We start from the raw sequence: 23,769 nt of genomic DNA on the forward strand, positions 1-23,769 counted from the left end.
AAAAGTGCATCGTGGTTCTGCTATAATCAAAGCCAGTTCTGCAGGACCCGGAAAGAACTGTATATCTGTGGATTATTCCCCGACATACTATAAACCATCATCATCATCATGCATGGCTGTGTTCAGTGCAAGTTGCCAGCTTTTAAGGCACGGCTAAACTATCCTGTACCCTCTATCGGGTCCCAGCGACACCTTTGTTGTCTTGCAACGGAACATACCAAGCATACACGCGTTCTTTGTCTCGATGCAAGAAAGATATTCACGCCATGGTGCTGACGTCCTTCGATGCCCTTTGCTAAGGCTATATGTCGCTTCTCTTAGAAGGGACAGCTTCCTACTAATCTAATAGAGTCCATTAGGGACCTTCCATTCAATATTGTATACCCCGTACAAAAAATTCCTGTGGGTTATGATACCTGAGCTTCCTCGACATATCCATGCTACAATATATAAGATGCAAGGGGACAACACTGGGTCTTTCATTTACCTGCTCGCTCATTTCAGTACAGGTCCTGCTGAAGTTAAGCTAAGCAAGAAACAACAACACTCTCGCAAGATATACCTCGCTCAGGCATCATGGATCGGTTGCCCCCCGAACTGCATGCAAAAATCGGCCGATATCTCTGGCTCGATGAGTTATACCAACTGGTTCTCGTCTCGAAATTCTGCTATTCCACTTTCACCCCGGAGCTTTATCGCGAGATTCAACTTCAAGGAGTATACCGGCTGTGGGAACCCGATTTCCACATGGACGAGGAGGATGGCCCTCCTGCCCGATGCCTCCCTTATGCCATCATTGAAAACCCAGATCTTGCTGGTTTCGTCCGGTCGCTGCAGTTGGTCCCATTCATATATCCGGGTTCTCCAAAGATTGAGCTGTCTAGGGTTCTTCAGGAAACAGGACGGGGAGACTTCTTGCACTCACATCTGACCAGACAGATGATCCTGCGTTGGCAAAAGGAACTTGAATCCGACCCAAAACTCGATTCCTGCCAGCCCCTGAGGAATCCCTGGTTCGCTCTGCTATTGCTTCGGCTAAAGAACCTTCAACGTCTTTCTGTTTTCTTGCCATGCGATGAGCACGGATGTGGCCAAAAAGGCCCCGCTCCCACGCCTCATTTTGACGAAATCATCTCCTCGGCAGCATATCCTGAATCAGGGATCCTCACCCGCTTGACACATCTCGCACTCAAAGAATCTCAACCAAATTATTCTTATAAAACGTCAGGTACACCCCTGATCCGCCTGATTCCATTTCTCGAAATCCCTTCCTTGAGACATATTTATGTTACGCGGATTACCGAGCAAAACGAACAAGCTCTCCCTCGCAACTTCAACAGCAGAGTAACCCATATTGACTTCGAACAGTGCGATAAAACCATCACTCAATTACCGCAGCTGCTCGTGGGGTGTTCAGAGCTCGAATCCTTCACATGGACGCTTGAGGAGTCAACACACCACGGATTCGGGTACCCGCACAGCCCTGGCTTCCACTGGGAACCCAACCGCGCATATGATTCTCTTTACCAACTCCGCTCCACGCTGCGGCACCTTAGTATAACATCTCGCGTATGCGATGGCATCAGCTACCGTCATCACGATGTGGGGTATCCCCAGCCAGCATACTTCGGGTCCTTGTGTGACTTTCCTGTTCTAGAAACCCTAGAAATGCGGATGGTCAATCAAATGCCTTTCCAACCCGGCACCCAGGTCCCAGCTTTCCCTCTGTGGAAGACTCTCCCAAGTTCGCTGAAGTTCCTATCTATAGACGGTTGTCTTATGCAGACATCTAATATGCTGTGCGATGAGCTGGAGGACTTGGCAGTACATTGCCGGACCCAACTCCCTCAGCTAGAAGAGGTGCACATTGCGTATTCCCACTATGAGAAGATAAATGGGCAGCAATGCTTAGCCTGTCAGGGCCAAGATTCTGTCATTTTGTACAAGAGAGTCGAGGCAACCCCAGCGATCGTTGCGCGGCTTCTGGCATTGGTAATCAAATTTGAAAAGCAAGGGGTAAGGTTCCGCGCCTTCGGTGAATTTAAGGACGAAAACTACATCGGTGGTGGTAACTAAGTATACTGTAGAGTTGCTGAACAGGGCTTGTGATAATGGTCAGTGTCTTAACTTCAATATCGCTTTGCTGTCTTTCAGGTTCACGTTTACTACAATTATATTATGGATCGGCTGTACTAAGCAGATGTGCATCAGTCTTTCATTTGAATTAGTCCAAATTAAAGTATCAGAAGGCAAAGTAGATAGTGATATGGATTATCAAGCAAGGCCCTCGAACATAAAACCTGATGTAATATTGAATGCATGTATTCGACTTGGCTGTATACAATAGTGTACTGTATGGAATAAAAGTTAGATACATAACTTTGCAATACTCCTGTGCATATAGACATATTGATGCAGTGGCGAGTCCAGGCTTCCTTCCCTCTTTTCATAGATCTCAATAACAATAAATCACATGCTATGCTCACCAGCAGAATCTCGATAGTGATACAGTGTTTTCGTGATATGCTTTTCTCTGTCATGGTATGTGTGTGTGTGTGTGTGTGTGTGTGATCTTCATACTATCCCCATGCCCTCAAACTCCAAGAGGTATATAAACTAGAACTTTGTAAAATCCAACTCGGACTGTTCACGACAAAACGCACTGCGCCCTCTCTTCAAAAACTTCCCGTAGCCCTTCTGACCTACAACACCCCCGTTATCCCGATCCCAGACAACCTCCCCACGCAGCAGGGTGTATCGCGGCCACTGGGTTATCATGTGCCCTTCATACGGTGTATAGTCCACATTATGATGTAAAGCGGAATTCGTGATAGGGAATGGTTCCAGAGCAGATGGATACCAGATCGTGAGATCCGCATCGGAGATACCCGGGATAATGGAGCCTTTCTGCGGATAAAGTCCGTACATTTTGGCCGGGTTGGTGCTCGCGACCTCAACGAACTTCTGGGGAGTGAGACGGTTGGAGTTCCAGACTAAAGGAAGACGTGTTTCGACTCCCGGGCAGCCGTTGGGGACATTTCGGAAGCGGCCTAGGGGTACGTCGTCCTTCATGGCTATTTTTTTCCCGTTGACATCGTCATCGAAGAAGTATGGGCTATGATCAGAGGAGAGGATCGTGAATGTTCCAATTTGCAGCCCTGTCCAGATACTTTCCAGGTCGTTCTCACCCTCGCGTGGTGGGGGTGAGCATATGCATTTGGCGCCCTCGAAGCCGAGCTTCTCGAGGTCTTTCCTGGTCAGAAACAAATACTGTGGACATGTCTCGGCAAATATAGGCCATCCGTTGGTCTGCGCGCCGCGAATCGTGTTGGCGGCTAGCGGCGAGGAAACGTGGACGATCAAGATTGGTGTTTGGATGAATTGGCTCAGGGATATGGCTCGGCTGGTAGCTTCACACTCCAGGATTTGAGGCCGCGAAGCGGCGTGATATTTCGGTTCAAGTAACTGGCGACTTTCGAGTTGCTCAGTCATCCAGGTGAGCATGTCGCCGTTTTCAGCATGGATAAGTACGGTTACTCCATCTTTGCGGCCCTGCATCAAGACATCCATAACCTGGCCGTCACGTAGCTGCATAGATTCGTAGGTCATGAATATTTTGGCTGAGGACACGCCGCGCTCGCGAAGAATGGAAAATTCGTCGAGAACCTCTCTGCTTGGGTTTGATATCATAAGGTGGAGAGAATAGTCACAGTACGCAGCATTATCGGCTTTCTTTTGCGCTGTTTCCAGCGCCTTGACTAAGGACGGATCAGACTTATCCTGAGGAGCAAATGCGATGATGCTCGTTGTGCCACCAGCAATAGCAGAGCGGCTCCCTGTCGTGAAAGTATCGGACGTTTGACCCTGGCCTCGCGGTTCGGCCAAGTGGACATGCGCATCAATGCCGCCTGGCTAATAGTGACCAGTCAGTGATTGAGACCATTACTGTACTTTCTGTATGAAGGAAACTTACCATAACATATGCACCCTCGGCGTCAATAACTCGAGAAGAGCGAGCTATGGCCAGGGACCGCGCAGGAGCAAGTATAGCAATCTTCCCATCTTTGATGCCAATATCATACCGACCAACATCAGCGGCCGTAACAACGGTGCCATCTAGCACAACACAGTCAAATGAAGTAGTGAGCATTCTAGGTGCCAGTGCAGCTGTTTCGCCTTAACAATCCTTTAGGAAGTGGACTTAGGTATTGAGATCGTGGAGAAGCAGAAAAATTCTCTTTTTAGGGCGCAGTGCTTCATCGTTCTAGGCAGGATGAACGCGACACCATCAACGAAACCGGCAAACGATTGCCAGACCTTCAACGTAAACCACACCACTCGAACTCGATAGATCTACCTATCTCCAGACTGATCATTAGGGGATGGGCTTACCCACTATCGACCCCGGTTTCTCGGGGCTTTAAAACACCTTTATAGGCATCCCAATGGTATCCAAAACCATGAAAGTTTATCGCCAGATCAAACCCCGAAATGAATCATGGGTGCTAGTGGCTGTCAGATCCTAGGTCGAAAGACTCCAGCGTACGTAGACAACCACTGTTGTCGGATAAACAAGTCTCCAGCCGAACAAAACAGGTTTATCGCCAGTTATAGATGGTATCCCCATAGTTTAGACCATCGTCATGTGGCGTCGTGGTGATTAAGGTTATCGCTTCGAGTACCATCAACCTTCTTGTGGATACAAGTACATTTGTACACACTCTGACATGGAACTGATCACCTAGTCATCTGAGCCTTGTAGGTCGGTATTATGTACTTTCAGCAAGCCTGCCGAGAAGCGAACCCACAGAGAAGGGCACAGCTAGCTTATCGACGCAAAGTATGACACGGCCGAGAAGGAACCTCTGGTGTTACAAGGGCTCTGATGGATACACGGTTCAAGAGGCAATTGTGCCATTTTCGGTAGCATCTCGCCTCTCCTGGCAGGCTAACTTCATGGTGCAATACCCCTCTCCACAAGCCCCAAATGGTTATCCTTCTTTCAGTCTCAATAGCACTGGGTATCAGATGACTTCTTTGGCTGGCTAAGCTTTAGGCAGTGCTATGCTCAGTTGGAGGCTTGCTGTGAGCTCGGCGCTTTGCAGTAGCTGCTCTTGTAGACCACATCTCTCACTTGATGCCGATGACCCGTTCATTCAGCTCGTAAGAGTGGGCCTTGGATGCTGGCTCAATGGCTTCAAATCGAGTAATGGTTCCACCTCAGCTCCTGCCTTTCGCGTATTTGACCCTTTGCCACTATAAGCTTATTTGGTATGCTTTCCGATATGGGAAGGGTTGGTTTTGTGCCAGGTATGTCCGGTAATATAGACCTAGCAAAATGAGGACATGATCCTGAGGACATGATCCACAGTTCTCTTCAAAGTAGAACATTACCCAATGAGCAGATTCTTATCCCCAAGACGCACTTACCTGGAGTGCTCCTAGGGGCCGCTGACATGGATCATAAAACGTAAACCTGATGGGCCATAGGTTGCATACCTATATCGATGAGATGAGATTGCACAGATGAAGAAGTGAAGAGGTGAAGAACGAGAAAGGAAAGCTCCCGTGACTCGTAGATGAATTCACGCGAAGTGTTCTGGCGTGGTCCCGCATACCCCAGATTCACACGGATAGACGCTTTTCCAAGCAGTACTTGGCCTCGTGTGCTTCTATGGCTCCTTTTTCTTGATCTTGGACTTATATTGCAAGTAATATCGCTCTTGGAGGGCTCGCAGCCATTGGCATGAAATGATGAAGGCCTAAATTTGTTAGGAGCGGCTACAAACCTAAGAAAATCAGCAGAGACAGAAATGTCCTTTCGGACAGAGAAATTCAGAAGGTCTTGGTTGTATAATGCATCTCAGTTCCGTCTTTGGGGCCAGATATACACTATGGTCGATAATACTCTTTGCTGCGTGCAATTTACATTTGATGGTGAAGGAGCATGAATGAAGATGTGGGCAAGGTAACTGGTTAGAAGTCTTCAGAAGCAATAGCCTAATGCTCGAAGATTCTGGGGTCAGTCTGATTCGGTTACATTGCTCTAGGAACGCTCTCGATCCTCTGTCCTGGTTTTCGTCCTTACTAGAGTTCCTTGTGAGCGACTATACAGGTAGAAGTACCACCTCATCATAGTCGTTGTCATGGCTATCCTCACTGCTGTCATCTCCGTCGCTCAGCATCTTAGATGCATACACTTTGTTCTCTTTGGAGACTAATGATTCAACTGGACGTTTCAGGGGGCTTCCCGGCCTCGGGCCTTCAATTAGCACTTCGTGACCAGAATTCTGTTCGGCTGATTCTCTGAGGACCTTCCTTGCTTCCGGTGGGAACTGTGGTGCACTGGTTACATGCGGTGATTGTTTGTTCTCGTCTGCGGGAAGACAGTCTGGACTTGTGGTCGATACTGCTGTATTTGGGGTGGCTTTGGGGGTCCAGATAACGGGGCTTGAAGCTTTTCCTGTTTCAGATAAGGTAGCGTACGTGCTGCCACTGCTTGACCTGGTTAGATTTTCTTTGCGTACTTCTGATGCTGAACTTTCGTGTCGTGGGTCAGGCCTCGATGAAAAGGCGGTTTGGGCTGCACGCCTGTCAGTCATGTTTCCATAAGGAAGCCCGGTCGCAGGAACAAAGGCTGCATTCTGGGGCCTTCTTGCGTCGAGTTTGTTGCTGTGGGTATTATAAAATGTTCCAAGAATTGGCCGTGGCCCATTGATGGAGAGACTCGTCAGAGGCATCTCCCAGGGTCTTGATACCAGCTTGGGCATTCTCCATCTCGTATCGCAAACATGAGCAGCTTTTTCCGCGCCAATGCTCAGGCGACAGGGCTCACTCCCCCGGGGGTCATAATACACTACCTTGTGTCTGGGTTGAGAATCTTTGTTGCATTGCCTGGGCTTGTTGAAACGGAATTTGTGTAGATACTTGTTCCTTTCAGAGTTAGGGCAGTATTTGGCCATTTCATACGCCTGTATCGTGCAATTATCATCCGGGTCAGGCACAGTAACATTTTGATCCCCTTGTGCTGAGAGACCTGCATCAAATTCTGCACTATCCACAAGGCGCTGCTGGGTCCTCTGGTCACCATCGAGACACGGCTCAATGTCATGGTCTTCAAGTGCCTGCCAAGCAGACGTACCATTACCCCATTCTCCTATATACTTGCAGTCGAGTCCACGCGTGCGCAGAAACCATTTGGCATCTAGCAGCTCACTTGCCTGGCATATTGAACTGTCCGAGTCGATCTGATTCTGTAAGTTCCCGGAAACTTGACGAGATATCCTGCTGAAGATACCTTGGTGTGGAACGCGGTTATGTCCACTTTTGGTATTGTCGACTCGCAGGAGTGCCCTCAGTTGCCTTTCTCTCATATCTTCCAACTGTATATCTTCCTGCTTAGCTTGCCGATTTCGTTGGCGAATATTCTGTTGGGTCTCCTCACGCTCCTCTACCGTCAGCCCCAGTAAATGGCATATGGTTGGCCAGTCAAATTCTTGGAGCATATTGTCAATGATCTCGACTTGAATTCGTGGGGAAAGGTCGCTCCATTTACAAAGACGGACTGGGGGTGCCGCTGAAGGAGTCTGTGCAAGGATAAGAGAAGTTTGTTAGACACTGGTGGTTAGGAAAATGGGAGAAGAATAGAATTTTGTTCATGGTCAACGTACCTCTATATTCTCCTCGTCAGGGGCATCCGTCATGGCTTCATCCATGTCGCTGTCCATTAGATATCTCTCGATCGACGACTCCCGACCAACATTAGCAAGAATAGTCATATTTCTCCTGTAGACCGGGTTAAAGTCCCCGTTGCTTAAGAAACAATTTTGGCTTGATGCTGGAGGTCTGGTCTGTACGACTGTAGCTGCTCCACGCACACGCTTGTTCTCGGTATTTTCGTCATCTTTCTCCTGCTCTCTGGAGCGCTTGGAGAGATCTGCCTCCTGCCCTTTCCAGCGTCCGTTTTCTTTATCGCGTAGGCTGGGGGGAGACGGATGATCTAGCGTAGGAAACGCTGCCGGAGGTAGGTTGGAATCAAAGGGAGTGCTATGAATGCAGTCTTGGGTTTGTGGCACACGTAAAGATCTTTGTGTACATGGGCTGTAGAACTGGTCTTGATTGAAGCGCTCTGGTGGGCGAATGCTGTTGCGAAGTTGCATGGTGCTCTTGGGTGGATAAGGAGTACACATTGCTAGAAATATGTAAAGTCACTGTGAAATAAAGATGATATGTTAATAGTCATCATTTCTGTATGTCAGTTCATGGTGTGGGGAGATGAAGGTGAAGGCAGAAGTAGTGGCATGGACAAGGCAGTGAATGCTATTTCATAGTTGACGGGCTGAAGGCGAGCCTTGATTCAGCTTCAGAGCAGATGCTCCAACTGCGTGGTGATGAATGTCTCTGGGAGAAGTCCGGAGAAAAAACCATATAAAAATGAGAAGAATGTATTGATGGGCCTTGCAAGTCTGTATTTGCTATTGGGCTTTGGTGTCATATGTTGACTTTACGAGGCGACAAAAGCACGGCGCCTTCCATCTCGGTACAGTATCTGATTATAAGCACATCATGCATGAAACGCACGAGGAAGGAGGCAAAATGGAAGACGGTTATTTCCCACTTTACTCTAACATGTCTCCTGTCGCTACCAAGCACAATCTATCTATTTCCTGTGACGACTACTCCCGGAGAATAGCATTGAAGATCAGTCAGTAGAACGATCCTGAAACGGTGCCAGCGGTTTTCTCTCCAGATCCCAAAATTCGATCTCATCAATATCCATGTCGTCGGTATCTCGGCTATTGGTTCGCTTCTTCAAGGAAGCCGATGTATCTAACATGCTGGCTCGACGCACTCTTTCGACATCCCGTTTGGCCACGATGATAGCTTCAAACGCCAATAGTAACTGCGACGCCGGCCCGTCCACGATTACGCTCAATCGCTGCGACTGGACCAGATCCAAGGCCTTCATTGGACTGATATTGAGCATCACCATCAGATAGGCCATCACCACTAAGGCCGACGAATTGCCTGTTTCACAGAATACAAGAACCTTCTTTCCGGTGCTCCGGCTCAGGCCGAGGGGAACCGAGGACGCGATGTGTTCATTGATGCCACGAATTACATCAGGAAGTTTGCTAATGAGATCTTGATTATTCTGATAATCAATAGAGGCCGTCATGATGTTAAGCTCGGCGGCTGTCTTGGCTCCAGAGAGAAGACCCGCCTTGGCCAATTGACTATGTCGGATGCCTAGGAGCAGGGTGACTCCCTCTTGATTGAGCCAACCTCTGTCCGCGAGGCAGCTCCAGGGTCCCAGGTATAGGAAGGGGAGTATTTGATGAACCTGTCTGCGCTTCTCGTATCTCCAGTCCACACTTGGGGAGGGGGTATCTTTTAGGGGTTTGATGTCGACCTTTTCGAAGAAGCCGGATGGAACAAACTCCCCCTCAGGGAAGTGATGCACAGCCGGGTTATCAGTGTCACTAGGGTTGGAGTCCCCACACCCGAGCGGCGACCATGTGTATACTGAAGGCTGTGTGTTGAATCTCCTCGAGCTGTACTCCTGAGTTGCAGTGTATTGGGCGTTGGCGCTTTGGGACATGGGAAGCTCCGCCGGATGGTATGATTGAGCCATTATTTTCGCGGGGGCTTACGTGCACAGCACAGCCCAATTTCTTTTTTGGAGTTTGCCAGGGAAACAAATGCTTGAGGTTGTGAAGTGAGTCGGGGAGAGGAGGAGGAGACCGTCCCTTATAAAGCGGGACTGGGGTCAAGTTCAAGTGAATTGGGTCTAGTCATTAGGAGATTGGGGGGGGAGTCTATTCCAACCATTGTGGGCCATCTTGTCATGTGTTTGTCTTGTTTCTCTTTCACTCTTATTCATTGTCAGATGGGTTTCTTTCTTATTTCTTTGTAGGCTGCCGAGAACAGTGCATTTTCTTTGCTCACAATCTCGTATTATCGGATAATACCAGCTTGCCAGAAGGGGCATAGTTCTCGGACAGGTTCATCCTTGGTTCACTCCGCCGTGGTTTGTTCCCGACTCGTCCGGCGTTTGTTGCTTCTCAACGGATCCCTATGCCAGAGATAGCGATGCTTTAAGCGGCCGTCAACTCGTTCGGTCCTGTAACTACATGGATGTCTCCGACTGGACGATTTCTGAGCTCTTCTGTGAGGCTTAATGTACCTAATACTATGTTCCTTTGCTGCCTTATGTTCCCGTGTCATCCATAAGCGGCCTGAGTGTTGGGAGGGTGGTGACAACCTGTGGGTCGATAGTAGCCTTTTCCACTTTGCGATTGGTGTACCTTATAGGTCGCTGGTGATAAGGAGGGTGCTGTGCAGTCGACTGGTACTTATATACCACACGACCGGGCTCTTGTGTGGGCACTGAGCACGGAAGATATGACTACTACCCGTTTTTGCTTCACGGTCGGCGCGTTCTAGCCGACTACTTGCCCCAGCGAACATTGAGGATGCTGGGTTTGATCTTAGTGATATGACAGACTGGTCTGGGACTGATCTACAGTGGCTGGATTACAACTAGAGCGCTCTAGTAGTACCACCACGAGGTTGTCACTTGGGGGGTCTCCTGGGGTTGTTCCGGGTTCAAGATTCTTGTGTGCGACTTACCCACGGGCTGCTCCGTTGTTTGAATCCAATGATCGTGGGTGGTACTGGTGCCGCTAATATGTTCATTGTCGTGTCATTCGGTGGGAGCCATTGACGGGACATTTCATCGGAGGATGTAGTCCATATATATAACCTAACCGTGCACCAGAAACTCTCTTGAAACGGCCCCCCCCGAACATGTCCCGATGAAGTAGTAGCACATTTCTTCAATCAAGCTGGAATTGGAGGCCACTAAAGTGGCTCAGTAGCAATCAATGCTACTTGGTCCAAATTTTCGGTGATTAGAATCATCGTGGTCTGGTACAACCTCCACTTTGTACACCCGCACCATCGAACACGAAATTTGGGAAGGCTACCCCCAGCCTTTCATTCCTAACATAATGCCAGAAATGTGACAAAAACAGCATCACAAGTCAGTGTGGCCGAGTGGTTAAGGCGATAGACTAGAAATCTATTGGGTTCGCCCGCACAGGTTCGAGTCCTGTCGCTGACGATCTTTTTGTTTTCTTTTTTTTTTGGATCCCTTTCCCTTACCCAGCCACTTCCTGTGGGAGTGGATCCAGCATCCAGCGGGTAACTGACACCGCAGAAGTCGAACTGCAGAGCCAGGACTGCCACTTCGGCATACTGACAAAGTTCTTTTACATAACGTAATCGGACAACGAAGCGGCGCGACAACGAGCCGGCGCGGCGATCCCCAATGCTTCAAACAAGCCACCATTCTGCCTACCATATTGCAATGATCGCTTTAAATTGAAGTAATTAAATGCTATATAAACAACTTATATTCAAGCAAACTAGGCGTTGACTTTATCTAGATATTTGAGGCGATTATGGCCTTCCTTATTGTAGTTATTATAGTATAATGGCTGGTATTAAGTGTGTTTTGTTATCTATATAGCCTCAACATCCTTTTTCTGAGTAATATGACATGCAGTAGAGCTATTTAATATATCTTTTTTTTATAAAAAGTATTTCGAGGCCTTCTTCTTATTTTTTTTATATTAATTTATTATATGAAGTTAATCTAATTCCTGTTAAAGTAGTATAATATTCTGTATTATTATTTCTATACCTTTATAGACCTTTTCGAGTGCTTGATCAGTAATAAGCAAGGATAATCCAGTTTCCTATAATATTTTAATCTCTATTTTTTAATAATTCAGTTGATAAAGAGTCAAAGGCATTTTACTGAGATATATAAATTAATTAGATAATAATATTAAAAATAATAGAGGTGTTTAATTTAAATTTTTAAGATATTAAAGTATTCTTTAAGAATTATACAGAGAAAGCTCTGTTATAGTAAAATCTTATTTTATATTTGCTGTATTAAATACTTTTAAATATATCTTTTTAAAATAATATAGAAAGTCTTTTTTCTGTATATAATAGATACCTTGATTAGCTGTATCTTTAATTTAACGGCCGTACAGGGTCTTTAACAGTGCAAAATAAGTAATATTAAGTAGTTAAAGTTTATGGGAAGAATAAGACAGTATATATAAAGAAATAATTAATCTTTTTTTATAATATTAATTAAATTTAACAGTTAAATGGCTTCCATGGCTATCAAGGATAAGGAGATAATACTGACTTATTATTTTTAAAATTATATAGATATCAAAGTATTAAAACCAGTTAAATATAAGTTTATTATTTATCTATCTGTTATTATTAATACTGATTTATTAATTATAAAAAATAGTTTTAAACTACTTCTCTTGCTATATCTTGTTTATAAAGATAATCTGTAGAGGTAGTACACTTCCTCCAGTATTAATTATAATAATTACAGTAATTTATTCATGATTTCCAGGTTATATAAATCTTGTATTTATTTAATAAAATTCAGTACTGCAGATAACCTTTACAGTTGAAGCTATTCCTATTTAAAAACCCGTTTTGTCTATATTATAAGTATTGTGTTCAAGAATGCCATATTTTTATATAATATTCTGTACTAATCTGAACTATTAACTTATAACTTCGACATTCTCGCATTTTGCACGTTGATAATCAAAACATTGAGTATATTTAGACTTCAATTCAGCCTGGTAATGTTGAATAAATTAATTGACCCAGCATTTACTAATAAAAGTATTATTTTTTAACTTTAATTTTGATGCTAATATAATCTCTGCAAGATATTATACTTTGGTAATAATAAGTAAATAACTTTGTGAATCTAATTCAAAGATCCTGCGCTTTAATATTAATTTATTATTATTAGATAGCTTCCTCAAATTTGCCTCTATTTTAATGCGAGGTTTAACCCTATTTAAATAATTTTTCAAAGTGCTTATCTTAATATTAAATACTGCGGCACACGCCTTCTTAGTAGCAAATTAACCGCGATTAAAAATCTTATAGGCAAGTACTAGCCTCCTATCTTAAGAAAGACCCTCTATGTGTTTGAATAGCATCAATTTTGACCGAATTAAGCAAGGTTGAATATCGCGTGTTGTGTGGAGGTTCGAAGCGGTGAGGGCGCGCCGGCTCGTTGTCGCGCCGCTTCGTTGTCCGATTACGTTATAGACGCCTCGATACCTGCCGGAGAATTGCGCCATTCATTCATGACTGTCACTGTTCTTAACCCAGCCTCAGAAAAGTGTACACTGGATTCGGTAAATGACCCCAACCTTGCCTCTGAGGACGCTCATATTGCGCCTGGTATTGCTAGGAACTATAGCATGCGAGTCCAAGACGTGCGACCTGTAGACATAAGGGCACACAGTGTCTGACCACAAGTATGTACCATAATAACGGTCTCCAAAACAAGCAAGAGTCAGTGTGGCCGAGTGGTTAAGGCGATAGACTAGAAATCTATTGGGTTCGCCCGCACAGGTTCGAGTCCTGTCGCTGACGTTTCTTTTTTGTTCTTTTTATTTGTTCCTATCATGTATGTCTCCATTCAGATCCGTACCTGCCGGCACAGCAACATCGAGTCATTGTTTTGCCATTGCAGAAGAATGCCCGTGACCCATTCTTCCAGCAAGTAGTGCGCCAAGTCACTCACACCAGGGGAGACCGTACTGATCGAATGAAGCATGCCAGATCAAACAGTCTATCCGTGCTGACTCGTTTCATTGCCAGCCTTGACTCGTATGCCGAACTAGAGAGTCCTTTTACGGGGGAGTTTCTTCTCAACTCTCTTGGTAACCCGGGACAGGCAAGGTAATGCCGGAGAATTCGACTCGAACATAGTGTGCATCTCTTGCGTGTGACCTTGGGACATTGCACACCAAGCCCTGCCTGATTGTCAGGGAGTGGATCGAAGTCCCAAAGGATGAATGCAGTATTCAATGCCTTGAGCCAACAGATTATGGGCTACTACCCTCGAGTAAATACCGCTCGAACACTATCGTGCCTCTCTACCGCGAATACGGCATGGATACCGACCATCGTAAGCCAGAATATGATTTCAGTTTCCCTCAGAAATCTGACTTTGTCAATCATGGGTGTAGAAGTCTGCTTTGCCAGCCCTGTAGATGATGCAATCCCTATAATCCAGTTCAATGGCCTGAGATAGAGCAACCGGTGCAAGGTAACCTACCCAATACGTATGCGAAAACGATCCAATAGAATTCGCAGTGAGCCAATAGTTCTGAGAGAAACGGGTGATCCATAGGTTTTGTTTGTCGACTCACCATCAGTTCAACAATATGTCAACCCCAAGATCTAGAGCTGCAGGGTAACAGTGCCACCCAAAATCAGAAGGAGAGATACATACGGCAGGAACGCACGAAAAGCTGCTTCCGGTAGCACGCTGTGGGCAACGCTCGCACCTTCCCGGTCAGGGAGGGATGCCAACGGATCTTCCACATCTTGAACTCGTTCTTCCTCCTATGTCATTAGATGGTTTCTGAATTGGAGACATTCGGCGTTTTGGAGCAAACCAGAGCTTTTTATATCTAGTTTTTCACCTATCGAACAGGCATCGAACCCCAGCCCGAGATCAGCGTGCCAGACCAGCCCCCACGAGCACGGCCAGGAGTTACACATAAGATCGTCACAGGCGGCACAGGATGCGTATAGACATCATGATGAGGTGAATACAAAGCTTTTAACGCGTCCTTTCGACACGTCCCCATTGGACAGAAGCAAGAAGTGGATTTTCGCGATTGTTTCAACATCTCGCCCAGCTGAGGATCCTCATTGGCCTGCCAGATCATATCAGATTGATCTCACAGTTACTTCAATCTTCCGTGGGCCTGACGTCTAGCTCATCGTTATTCACCAGCCGGGCTCCCGCACTATTGACCTCACAGCATAGCGACCTACGAGGTCGCCATAGCCGAACTTCCGACCCAGGGTTCCTAAGAGAGTCGACCGAGCTTCCATCTAATTTGTGTTGAGCTGTGAGTTACAGTGACTCGTAGTATACTGGAAAATCTGCTCTGACGTTGAGCCTTAGAAGATAGGTCCGACGCTTGACCTCATGAGCTTGCCTATATCACGAATACAACAACATGAAAGCTGGATGAGCTAGCAGCTTCACAAAAAGATAGACTGCATACTGTGTGTCCTGCAGCTGGTCATATATGCAGGTAGCCAAAGCCGGTCATGTATGTAGGGCCAGCACGCATGAAAGGTGTATTCAATCCAGAGGCCATTGAAGTATCTCGTGCAAGCTTGATCGATTCAAAGTTGGCTCTTGCAAGGCGACACATACAGTTAGACTTCTCAGGGACGTTGCCATTATTGTTGATGGATTCGATATCGAAGAACCTGTGTTAACGCTCTCATTTCTATCTACGGTGAGCAAACGGCCCTGATCATAGCTGATTAACCACCAAAACGATTCATATGAACCTTACACATTACAAGATACCCCTGTCTATGCTGCAGCCAGAATTGGTCAATGTACTGCTTATCATGGCGCATCGTGCCGCTGGCAAGGTCTTTCTCCAAACAGAGAGTCAATGACCGAGATTTATGACAGCCAGAGTTTCCTCCTACCAAGACTGGACGACATTGCAGCTATATCTCGCCTGACATATCTAAAAAGCCAATCCAGTGATCACCATGGTACACACACTGATAAGTGCGCAGAGAGCAAAAAGAAGGGCAAATGAATGATGTGGTGGAGAATACTGAATCGTTAATTCCCCAGCCGAATTCAAAGAAAGCAAAAAACGTCAGCGACAGGACTCGAACCTGTGCGGGCGAACCCAATAGATTTCTAGTCTATCGCCTTAACCACTCGGCCACACTGACTAATTGATATAATGTGGCTCAATTTTAGGAAATAGGAAGCAGCAACAAATCATCCCACACATTGCTCAGCTACCTACTGTACTTACTGCGGATGCTGCCTGCACCACCAGGCATTCAACTTTCGAATATCAACCTCCTTCTCAGCATCGTTATCACATGCGATCGATGCAACCTAACACATCATCTTTTTCTTACAACGACCTCTCAGCTCCACCACTAAGCACTACCCAGTTTAGTCCCAACAGATACCACCTCAGGATCCCTACGCGCTACCACGACGCCTACCCATAACAGTACACATCCGCCGAACACGGCGCAACTTTCATAAGCCATCAATTCTCCTACCCCTCTCCACAACACATCTGTCTCATTCTACGGCTGTGGATCCTCAAACAAAGCTAGGTGTACACTCGTCACCCAGCACCAACACCGCAACACATCTCATCCTCCATCGACCCGACGGAGTATATCCAGGGCATGCATACAGCCAATCACCAGTAAGCAATCTATACCCTCACCACAGCCGAAGTAGATCCCTAAGCTAGCTCCAACATCCTACCCATCAGGTTCAGACATACTATCCTCGTCTACAAGGCTAACATAACAACCGACCAACCAACAACAGCCCAGCAAATCAACAAGCACATGCAATCCGAGCTACCACCCCTGAGTCATATCAGATAAGCACCCACCCAAGTACGCAATAAAAAAGCTAGTCCAGTAGTAGATATCTACCGAGAGTGAGTGCTTACTACCGAGACGCCAGAAGTATGAGTCACGGAAAGAGTCACGCGCAGTAATCTAGACCGGGTAGTGTCTGTGTCCTTCCTGGAAGGGAGCCACGTTGGCCTGGCTGGACCTTATGTACTATGTAAGGGGGGAAGAGGAAGTGAGTGGGTGACGACGACGACTGACTACTAAGTGAGACTCACTATGGGGCTTGCTTGTTACCCGGACTACTGCTGTACATGGCTAATTGGCTGGTCACTAGGTAGGTGGTGAGAAGGATGGAAGGAAGGAAGGATGATCGTGAGGTATGTGTCATACTATAGTATCATAAATGGGTGAGTAATTGAGTGCTTACTAGCCTTGTTGTGGTGTTCTGCTTGGTAATCATGGAGACGGAAGTGGGATGGATGAAAGGATGAAAGATAGTGAGTGGTGAGTGAGGCTGGTAGCCTTGGATGCGAGGCCAACAGATGCCTGCTTGCCTGCCTACCTGCCTGCCTGACTAGTCTAGATAGAGGAGATCATGATCGATGCAGAGCCGAGGACTACTACCAGACTAGTATGTATCCAGGGATGTACGTGCCAGTCATTATTACAATTATCGATACGAAAGGAGCCCCTTGGCGGCATCCAGGTTGTCACGAAGACAAATAGATGATTCACTAGGTAGTTAAGATGACATACATCTTTTATGATTTCACCCCACTGACGTGGTGGAGGGACTACGCATCCCCAGGATCGACAGCTACGTATGCATCGGAGGATTTTTAAAGGCACAAGTGAAGAGAGACAAGATTATGGAAAAGGTCAAGAGGCAACAACAAAAGAAACGGGGTGAAAAACGCCTGGGTATATTTCAGGGAATAATAGATAATGAGGAAATAGAGAGAGATAAAAAAAAAAAGTAAAGGGAAAGAGATGAAAGGGGGGAGGATAGGAACCATAAGGATAAATCAGAATAAGAAAAAAAAAAACACCACCTGGTCTGTATCAACGACCTCGAGGAAACGCCATCATCTTCAGAGCTGCCTGATCTTTATCCATGCGTTCCGAGATGTAGACCGACCCATATGAACCACCCGTAGATGTTGTAGACAGATTCGCGAAAACAACCAAGGCCCCGTAATTTGCATAGTTTTAACGCCCTTAGAATGCAAATTTCATACAACAAACCATGAAAATGAAGTGAGATGACTCTGAACCAAAAAGTAGAAAGGGGGGAGGAAGGGAAAGCGAAAGGGAAAGAGCCCAAGTAGCACGAAACAGGGAAACGCAACAAATGATAAGAAAGAGAAAGAGCGATCAAATCAATACCACTCGTTGAAATCTTGATCCAGCGCATCCAGCTAGCCCTGTGACGTCGCGGTCTGAGGAATAGCCTGCTGTAGTCCAGCCACGATGCGTTCCAACTCCTCCAGTCGGCGATCCTTCTCTTGGACCTCACGACGCAGCCTCTTCAGTTCATTGCGAAGATCCACCCCGTTCTCTTCCTCCTCGGGAAGCTCGAGGGTGGCCGGATCATCTCCGAGAGATTCGCGTTTCCTCTTCAAGGCTGCGGATGCTGTCGCAAGAGACGTGGTGCCATCCAGATCGGGCGACGGGGCGATGGGCAGCTCGGACGCATGTCCATTCTCAGTGTGCATGTGGCGGCGGCGAAGGTGCTCCTTCAAGTTTTCTTGACGCGTAAATCCGTTCCCTGTGCTGCGATTGCAGTCGGCGTACGGACACATCAAGGGTTTCTTGGCATTGATGTTCTTCTTATGCACCTCGCGCTGATGCCTCAGCAGACCGCCAGAGTATGTAAAACCTTGAATCTTGTCGCAGCCGGGTTCCATGCACTTGTACGGGCGGTCGTGTTTGTCCATGTGTTTGCTGTGAAGTGGCAAACCGTTAGCTTTGTCTTGAATCGGAGATTTTGTAGATTTGTCTTTTCTTAATCATCATCACCATCATGAGGGAAAAAACTTACTTCCATTCGCACGGACGGCGAAATGTTGGAGGCGAGTGCTGGCACTCGGGATGGTCGCAGTAGATTTGACCGGCAGTGTTCTTGGGCGGATCCCGCGCTCTTCTCACCGACAGTCGCGGGCGCGTCCCTTCCATGAAGTTCGGAGACAGCTGGTCGTTCATCTTGGGAGCTGGAGAAAGCGAGTCTTGGACAGTGACGAGAACAGAGGTAGGTCCACCGGGACCTTCACTTCGTGGACTAGGATAATCAGAGCCGTCACCCATAGCGTAGCTACAACCCCGCCGTCAATTGCGAAGGGGGTTGGCCCTGGTGGCGTTCGGAAAACGAGGCGGAGAATAGAAGATAGGTAGACGGTGGTAAAAATGAAGAGAGTTTAAGTGCAGCGGGTGAGAAGATGGGAGGAAAAGGGAGTTGATATTAGCTTGATTGTCGAGCTCAATGCGCGTCGGGTGGCACTGGGCGATGGATGGTTGTTTGCTCAGTTCGGAAGGACGGATTGCCAATTTTCTCAGGACGGAAAACAAGGCATCTAGCGACACGCGCACGTGACAACAGTTGGTGGCCAGTTGGGTAATGTCTTGGCGGATCCGCCACTCGAAAAGGGAAGGTCGAAATTGGTGTTGGGGAAGGAGCAATGTATCTTGTTTTAATAATGAAGAGGGAGAAAGGCAAGAGAGATAAGTAGTTCAATCTTTGGTTAGTACTTATATGACCTTAATAATAATCCCAGTTACTTGGTGCATAGTAGAATCCAACAACAACAGCAACAGCAGCAGCAACACCCGTCTAATTTATTTTTAAATAACCCAGATCAAGACTCTTGTAAGGATACTCAAGTATCATGCCTGCACACGTGGTGTGATCGGAGACAACTACGCCGGATTTGTGTTTTGTATGTATCAGTCAAGCCTTGATGGGCGCCGAATCATGATGGATTGACTGCGGCATGGATGGCAAACTTTGTGAAGGGGTCTTTTAGGCTGCGACTAGTGAGTCATGCTAGGCAGGCAACCAAGATAACTTACAGTAACTCCTTCCTGTGCTATTACTTGACTTCTTTTCTTTGCTCAGCTTCGACAAGGCCATCCGCCACAATTTCCACATCCCCAGTCGGGTTGCATGCCTCATTGCTGCCTGCCAATCAGGGCCCTCCAGCACGTGGTCTGCCTTTTTCCACTCTGAGTCCCCCAGCCACATTGCCGGTTTCGGTCAGTTTACTGTGGCGTCTCGGGAGTCATGGGATCTGCCTTACAAACCAACTCGGACATGCCGGTTGTTGCTGTGTTGGGGGGGAATTTCTATTATTTTTGGTTAATTAATATTCTTCGAGTTTCTATTGTATTTCCATACATCACAAATTAGAGCGTAGTATACTCTCTATCACTCCTGCGTGGCAGGTTAAAGGAAAAAGAGGTGAGGTATCTACGTAGTTAAGGTGATAGGTACCTTAGGTACCCAGCAACCAGCATAACTCCGACAGCGGTTCTTGCCCAATCCCATGCCCGGCGTTCCGTCAGGCAAAGATCCCACTTAAGCGCTCTGAGCCCAAGGCAAATAAAAACCAACCCCCCAACACGAGGCAATAATATGAGAGAGAAAAAAAAAAAAAAAAAAAAAAAGAAAAAGTAAAAGCTGAGACGCTTGACTTGCCTTTCACGCTAATGTCCAAAAAAGCAAAATAGAAAAAGGAAAGACAAAAGAATAGTTCTACTGCTTACTTACTGACAGGGTTTGTTTGTAACAATGTATGCCAACCCTGAGCCACCCACTCAGACGGGATCTTCCCACGTCTGACAGGCCAGAGATTCATACCTACTAACCAGTAGTAATGCTTGAGCTGCATATACTTTTGATCGAATAGATAGATCTTTCTCTCATCCTCACTCTTTGATCCCTGTTTGTAACAATCGCCCTTCCCGTGTCATATCTGCCGCCCATCCCTTGCATAGGCGACAATTCACGCCCAAAAAGTAAACTATGCCTGGACAGGGCGAATCGCTCCCTGCCTCGTTTAGATTGCCAGCAAACGAAAACTACTAACCTAGTTAGCCGGCGTGCATTTCCCTCAAGCTAATACTGTTTGACATGGTTGTTAATTGTTAATCGTTAATTGGTGTTGGTGTTGGTTATTGTTGATGTTGTTGCCTGCAAAGCACGGCCACAATCGCAATCCACAAGAAAAGTAACTTAATCATCTACGTCAACGTCCTGATGGGGGTGATTGTCAGGAAACCAAATCCTTCGATATCAGATCATCGTAGGCATCTTCATTCTCAAAAATAGCATCATCAGAGACGTCAAGGTGGGGGAAGGGTTACGGATCCCCTTATTGTGAGAGGACGGATCTTCCCCAGCCAGTGGCGCAGCGCCCGCCACGATGTATGCAAGACCATCCTTGTCACTCCGAGAGAGATCTGCATGGACCAGTAGTTAAAGCATCCTTCAGTGATCTTGTTACCCCCCTCTTTCTCTCTTATTCCTTCTTCTCCACACACAAGACGGCCGGTGTCTCCGTGGATGATGAGGAATGTGTGTGTGTGTGTGTGTGTGTGTGTGTGTGTGTGTGTGTGTGTGTGTGGCTTAGAGGTCTTCCTTCAGTGGAATGAGTAGTGCCTAAATGCATCGCCTGCAGGTAGCTGGCTCTAATTCGCGTGTGCTGCTCCTGTCAGGACCACTAGGTGAAGACTTAATGCAGGTTACTCTCGGTTATTCACGACAAGATCGTGGCGGAGTCTTCTATCGAACGTGCGGATCATTCTGCGAAGGTGGAACCGGCGGCCGTATCCGCCGTCATCAGGTTACGAATAACTACCGGACAGCTGCTAAGGATGCGAGATATGCGGATGCCTACTCATCCTGCAGACGATCGTTATCTTTGCTCGCATACTGAGACGTATCATGGTGAAGCTACGAGGCGGTGTGGTGAATGAACGACAGTAGTTGGATTGAGATGCGGGACTAAACGGCTCATTCGAGTCGACAATCGGCATTGCCATGGCTCTCCAAGTCCGAGACATACGCGTAAACAGACACGATGGGCAGGCAGTGTTTGGAAAACCATCCTCCTGGTCCCATTTGCCGAGATTCAGAGAGAATCACTGCCTCGCCATAGCAATGCCACAAACACGCGAGGAGGAAAGCAAGTAATGGGAAAGAAAAACAAAACAAAAAATAGACAGTCATAGGATTTTAAAATAGTATCGGGTAAACCAGGATTGGCAACAAATAGAAATGTGTAGCATCATCGGTGATGAGCCACCCTCTTCCAGCTGTCCGCGAGAATGCTAGGACTCACCAGCTTCCTCGAATCAAGTCGAACCCGAGTGCAGCCGTAAGCCAGAAAGATTGCCTTGACATACCACTGACTCTTTTCCCAATGGAAATAGTCGATGGCGACAAACCATATCGATAATGGGCCATGTACACGGAATAGTCGCTGCCGTTGCATGCCATGTCGCAGAGCGTTCTATATTGTCATCTGACGGGAGAGTCACTTGTCTAGATGACACGTAACCGTACGTAGCTCCTGTAGACTGGCATCTTTCCATATGGATAAAAGCAATGCGAAAGAATCCGAGGAATGCCTCATTTCCCACCAGATGGTTGAGGGGTGGCTCTCGCCAACGCTTCCCTGAATCTTACAGATGTCTCACGCCTAACGGTGACATGGATGACGTCGAGCAGAATCCCCAGGAATCAATTCAGTTGGAGTAACCTGATGATTCGATGGACGGTTGTCCCCCGAGCTTCGGGAAAGGCTGCAAGCTACTGGGCCCGCTCTAAACCGAAAAGGGTACGAGTGCTCCCCAATCAATCATAGTTGCCCCCAACCTGACTGGCAAATGCAGTCGAAACACTGCGCGTATCATCGTCATCGTGAATGTGGCCTGGCACACCACGGGTGACACGAATGCTAGCAGAGCTTCCGCCGAAAATGCTGCCGTTATCGGGAACGCCGGGCTTGTAAGGCTCCCGGCCTCCGGATTCCACGTAGCGCTTCAGCCGATCAGACTGACTGAGACTGGGCTGCTTGCCCATATCGTTGATGCTCAAGCCAGCAAGGCTGACACCGCCTTGGTCGACGCTCTTCCCGTCAATGATGCTTCCAGTAACATCAGACTCGGTGGCCGCCACAGATTCTCCGGCAATGCTAGGTGCTCCCTTCATTCGGTTACCATTGGCCCGACGGGCTCCGGGAAGAGCGGGCCACGAGTCCGCGAAGTTTTGGAACATGGGAGGATATCCAGAAGGAATGCCAACCCCACCCAGGGCAGATGAGTGGACGGAAGAGACATCATCGGGGATGTAACCAACCACGGAGCCGGTGTCATGGAAATCATTGCGGTGACCGTTCCTTCCATTCATCAACCCGCTCGTAACGTTAGAGGCATGGTTGTACGCCATCTGGAACCGTTGAGGACCCCGATATGCCTGCTTGGGTCGGCTGAACTGAATCAGAGACTCTTGCAGGTTAGACAAGGGTCCCTCAACCAGACAGTGCCTTTCCTTGAAATGCTGCAGGAGACAGTTCCACAGAGGATGCTTCGACAAGACCTTAGGGTTTCCAAGAATGGCCAAGCCATACTTGGCACGAGTGAGAGCGACGTTGAGACGGCGAGGATCACTTAGGAAACCAATGCCCTGGTGGTCGTTGGACCGCACACAAGAGAGGATAATGAAGTCCTTCTCACGACCCTGGAAGGCATCGACTGAAGCCACTTCAATCTCCTTGTAGTGCTCCTTCTTGAAGGTGCCATTAGCTTGCATGGAGCTAACAATGTAGCTGCGCTGACCCTCATAAGGCGTGATGATACCAATATCCTGGGGCTGAACTCCAGCTTTGAAGAAGCGGGTGACAATTTTCTCCACGTTCGTCGCTTCAGTGCGGTTAAGGTAAGAGGTTCCGGAGGCCGAAATCTCCTCGTTACCCAGATTCGACCAGAACATCATAGGGTTATCGGCAATGGGCCAGGGGAAGTCGACATCACGGCGGAGACGCTCAAACGAAGAGATACCGTTCTGTAGAGAACCTTCATAAAACATGTTCGACGGGAACTCCGACAGGCATGGGTGCATACGGTACTGAACGTTCAGACGGATAGGGGAGCAGCCAAGAATGACGAGACGTTCAAAGAGTGACTGGTTGAGACCAGCCTTAGCTGCCTTCTTGTTCATGATAACAGGTCCCAGCTGTTGGTGATCACCGACAAGGACGACTT

General features: G+C 47.3%; 6 protein-coding genes and 3 non-coding genes across 9 annotated transcripts; 3 read left to right on the forward strand and 6 right to left on the reverse strand.

The window, feature by feature from the left end:
- Positions 1 to 426: 426 nt before the first annotated feature.
- On the forward strand, positions 427 to 2,188 carry BO88DRAFT_183042 (uncharacterized protein). Its single transcript, XM_025701754.1, has one exon. It carries the CDS (start codon positions 577 to 579, stop codon positions 2,074 to 2,076), a length of 1,500 nt encoding a protein of 499 aa, XP_025557940.1. The 5' UTR covers positions 427 to 576; the 3' UTR covers positions 2,077 to 2,188.
- Positions 2,189 to 2,299: 111 nt separating this feature from the next.
- On the reverse strand, positions 2,300 to 4,311 carry BO88DRAFT_474758 (hydantoinase/dihydropyrimidinase family protein). Its single transcript, XM_025711843.1, has 2 exons — positions 3,974 to 4,311; positions 2,300 to 3,912 (listed from the first exon to the last, which is right to left on the reverse strand). The coding sequence occupies exons 1-2, from the start codon at positions 4,148 to 4,150 to the stop codon at positions 2,617 to 2,619; spliced, it is 1,473 nt and encodes a 490-aa protein (XP_025557941.1). The 5' UTR covers positions 4,151 to 4,311; the 3' UTR covers positions 2,300 to 2,616.
- Positions 4,312 to 6,107: 1,796 nt separating this feature from the next.
- BO88DRAFT_351474 (uncharacterized protein) lies at positions 6,108 to 8,159 on the reverse strand (the record flags this gene model as incomplete). Its single annotated transcript, XM_025703538.1, has 2 exons — positions 6,108 to 7,586; positions 7,671 to 8,159. The coding sequence occupies 2 exons, from the start codon at positions 8,157 to 8,159 to the stop codon at positions 6,108 to 6,110; spliced, it is 1,968 nt and encodes a 655-aa protein (XP_025557942.1).
- A 461-nt stretch (positions 8,160 to 8,620) lies between these two features.
- Positions 8,621 to 9,847, reverse strand: BO88DRAFT_491587 (dual specificity protein phosphatase family protein). The gene has a single exon (XM_025712872.1). It carries the CDS (start codon positions 9,632 to 9,634, stop codon positions 8,702 to 8,704), a length of 933 nt encoding a protein of 310 aa, XP_025557943.1. The 5' UTR covers positions 9,635 to 9,847; the 3' UTR covers positions 8,621 to 8,701.
- Positions 9,848 to 11,044: 1,197 nt separating this feature from the next.
- BO88DRAFT_t252 lies at positions 11,045 to 11,125 on the forward strand. The gene has a single exon. It is a non-coding gene; the product is annotated as a tRNA-Ser (tRNA).
- Positions 11,126 to 13,419: 2,294 nt separating this feature from the next.
- Positions 13,420 to 13,500, forward strand: BO88DRAFT_t253. The gene has a single exon. It is a non-coding gene; the product is annotated as a tRNA-Ser (tRNA).
- Positions 13,501 to 15,771: 2,271 nt separating this feature from the next.
- BO88DRAFT_t254 lies at positions 15,772 to 15,852 on the reverse strand. The gene has a single exon. It is a non-coding gene; the product is annotated as a tRNA-Ser (tRNA).
- A 1,874-nt stretch (positions 15,853 to 17,726) lies between these two features.
- Positions 17,727 to 19,312, reverse strand: BO88DRAFT_183068 (putative C2H2 transcription factor). The gene is made up of 2 exons (XM_025701755.1): positions 18,551 to 19,312; positions 17,727 to 18,453 (listed from the first exon to the last, which is right to left on the reverse strand). Exons 1-2 carry the CDS (start codon positions 18,811 to 18,813, stop codon positions 17,928 to 17,930), a joined length of 789 nt encoding a protein of 262 aa, XP_025557944.1. The 5' UTR covers positions 18,814 to 19,312; the 3' UTR covers positions 17,727 to 17,927.
- A 2,166-nt stretch (positions 19,313 to 21,478) lies between these two features.
- Positions 21,479 to 22,229, reverse strand: BO88DRAFT_183135 (uncharacterized protein). Its single transcript, XM_025701756.1, has 2 exons — positions 22,176 to 22,229; positions 21,479 to 21,810 (listed from the first exon to the last, which is right to left on the reverse strand). Exon 2 carries the CDS (start codon positions 21,731 to 21,733, stop codon positions 21,518 to 21,520), a length of 216 nt encoding a protein of 71 aa, XP_025557945.1. The 5' UTR covers positions 21,734 to 21,810; positions 22,176 to 22,229; the 3' UTR covers positions 21,479 to 21,517.
- Between the last annotated feature and the right edge of the window lie 1,540 nt (positions 22,230 to 23,769).

Source organism: Aspergillus vadensis, assembly GCF_003184925.1.
Source record: "Aspergillus vadensis CBS 113365 unplaced genomic scaffold BO88scaffold_32, whole genome shotgun sequence".
NCBI classification, from domain to species: Eukaryota; Fungi; Ascomycota; class Eurotiomycetes; order Eurotiales; family Aspergillaceae; genus Aspergillus; species Aspergillus vadensis.

Coding starts and splice junctions, on each gene's coding strand:
- BO88DRAFT_183068 (XM_025701755.1), bottom strand. CDS start 18,813: ATGGGTGACGGCTCTGATTATCCTAGTCCACGAAGTGAAGGTCCCGGT. Junction 18,454..18,550: donor CGCCGTCCGTGCGAATGGAA/GTAAGTTTTTTC, acceptor GCCACTTCACAG/CAAACACATGGACAAACACG.
- BO88DRAFT_183042 (XM_025701754.1), top strand. CDS start 577: ATGGATCGGTTGCCCCCCGAACTGCATGCAAAAATCGGCCGATATCTC.
- BO88DRAFT_183135 (XM_025701756.1), bottom strand. CDS start 21,733: ATGACTGTCTATTTTTTGTTTTGTTTTTCTTTCCCATTACTTGCTTTC.
- BO88DRAFT_491587 (XM_025712872.1), bottom strand. CDS start 9,634: ATGGCTCAATCATACCATCCGGCGGAGCTTCCCATGTCCCAAAGCGCC.
- BO88DRAFT_474758 (XM_025711843.1), bottom strand. CDS start 4,150: ATGCTCACTACTTCATTTGACTGTGTTGTGCTAGATGGCACCGTTGTT. Junction 3,913..3,973: donor CCGAGGGTGCATATGTTATG/GTAAGTTTCCTT, acceptor GGTCACTATTAG/CCAGGCGGCATTGATGCGCA.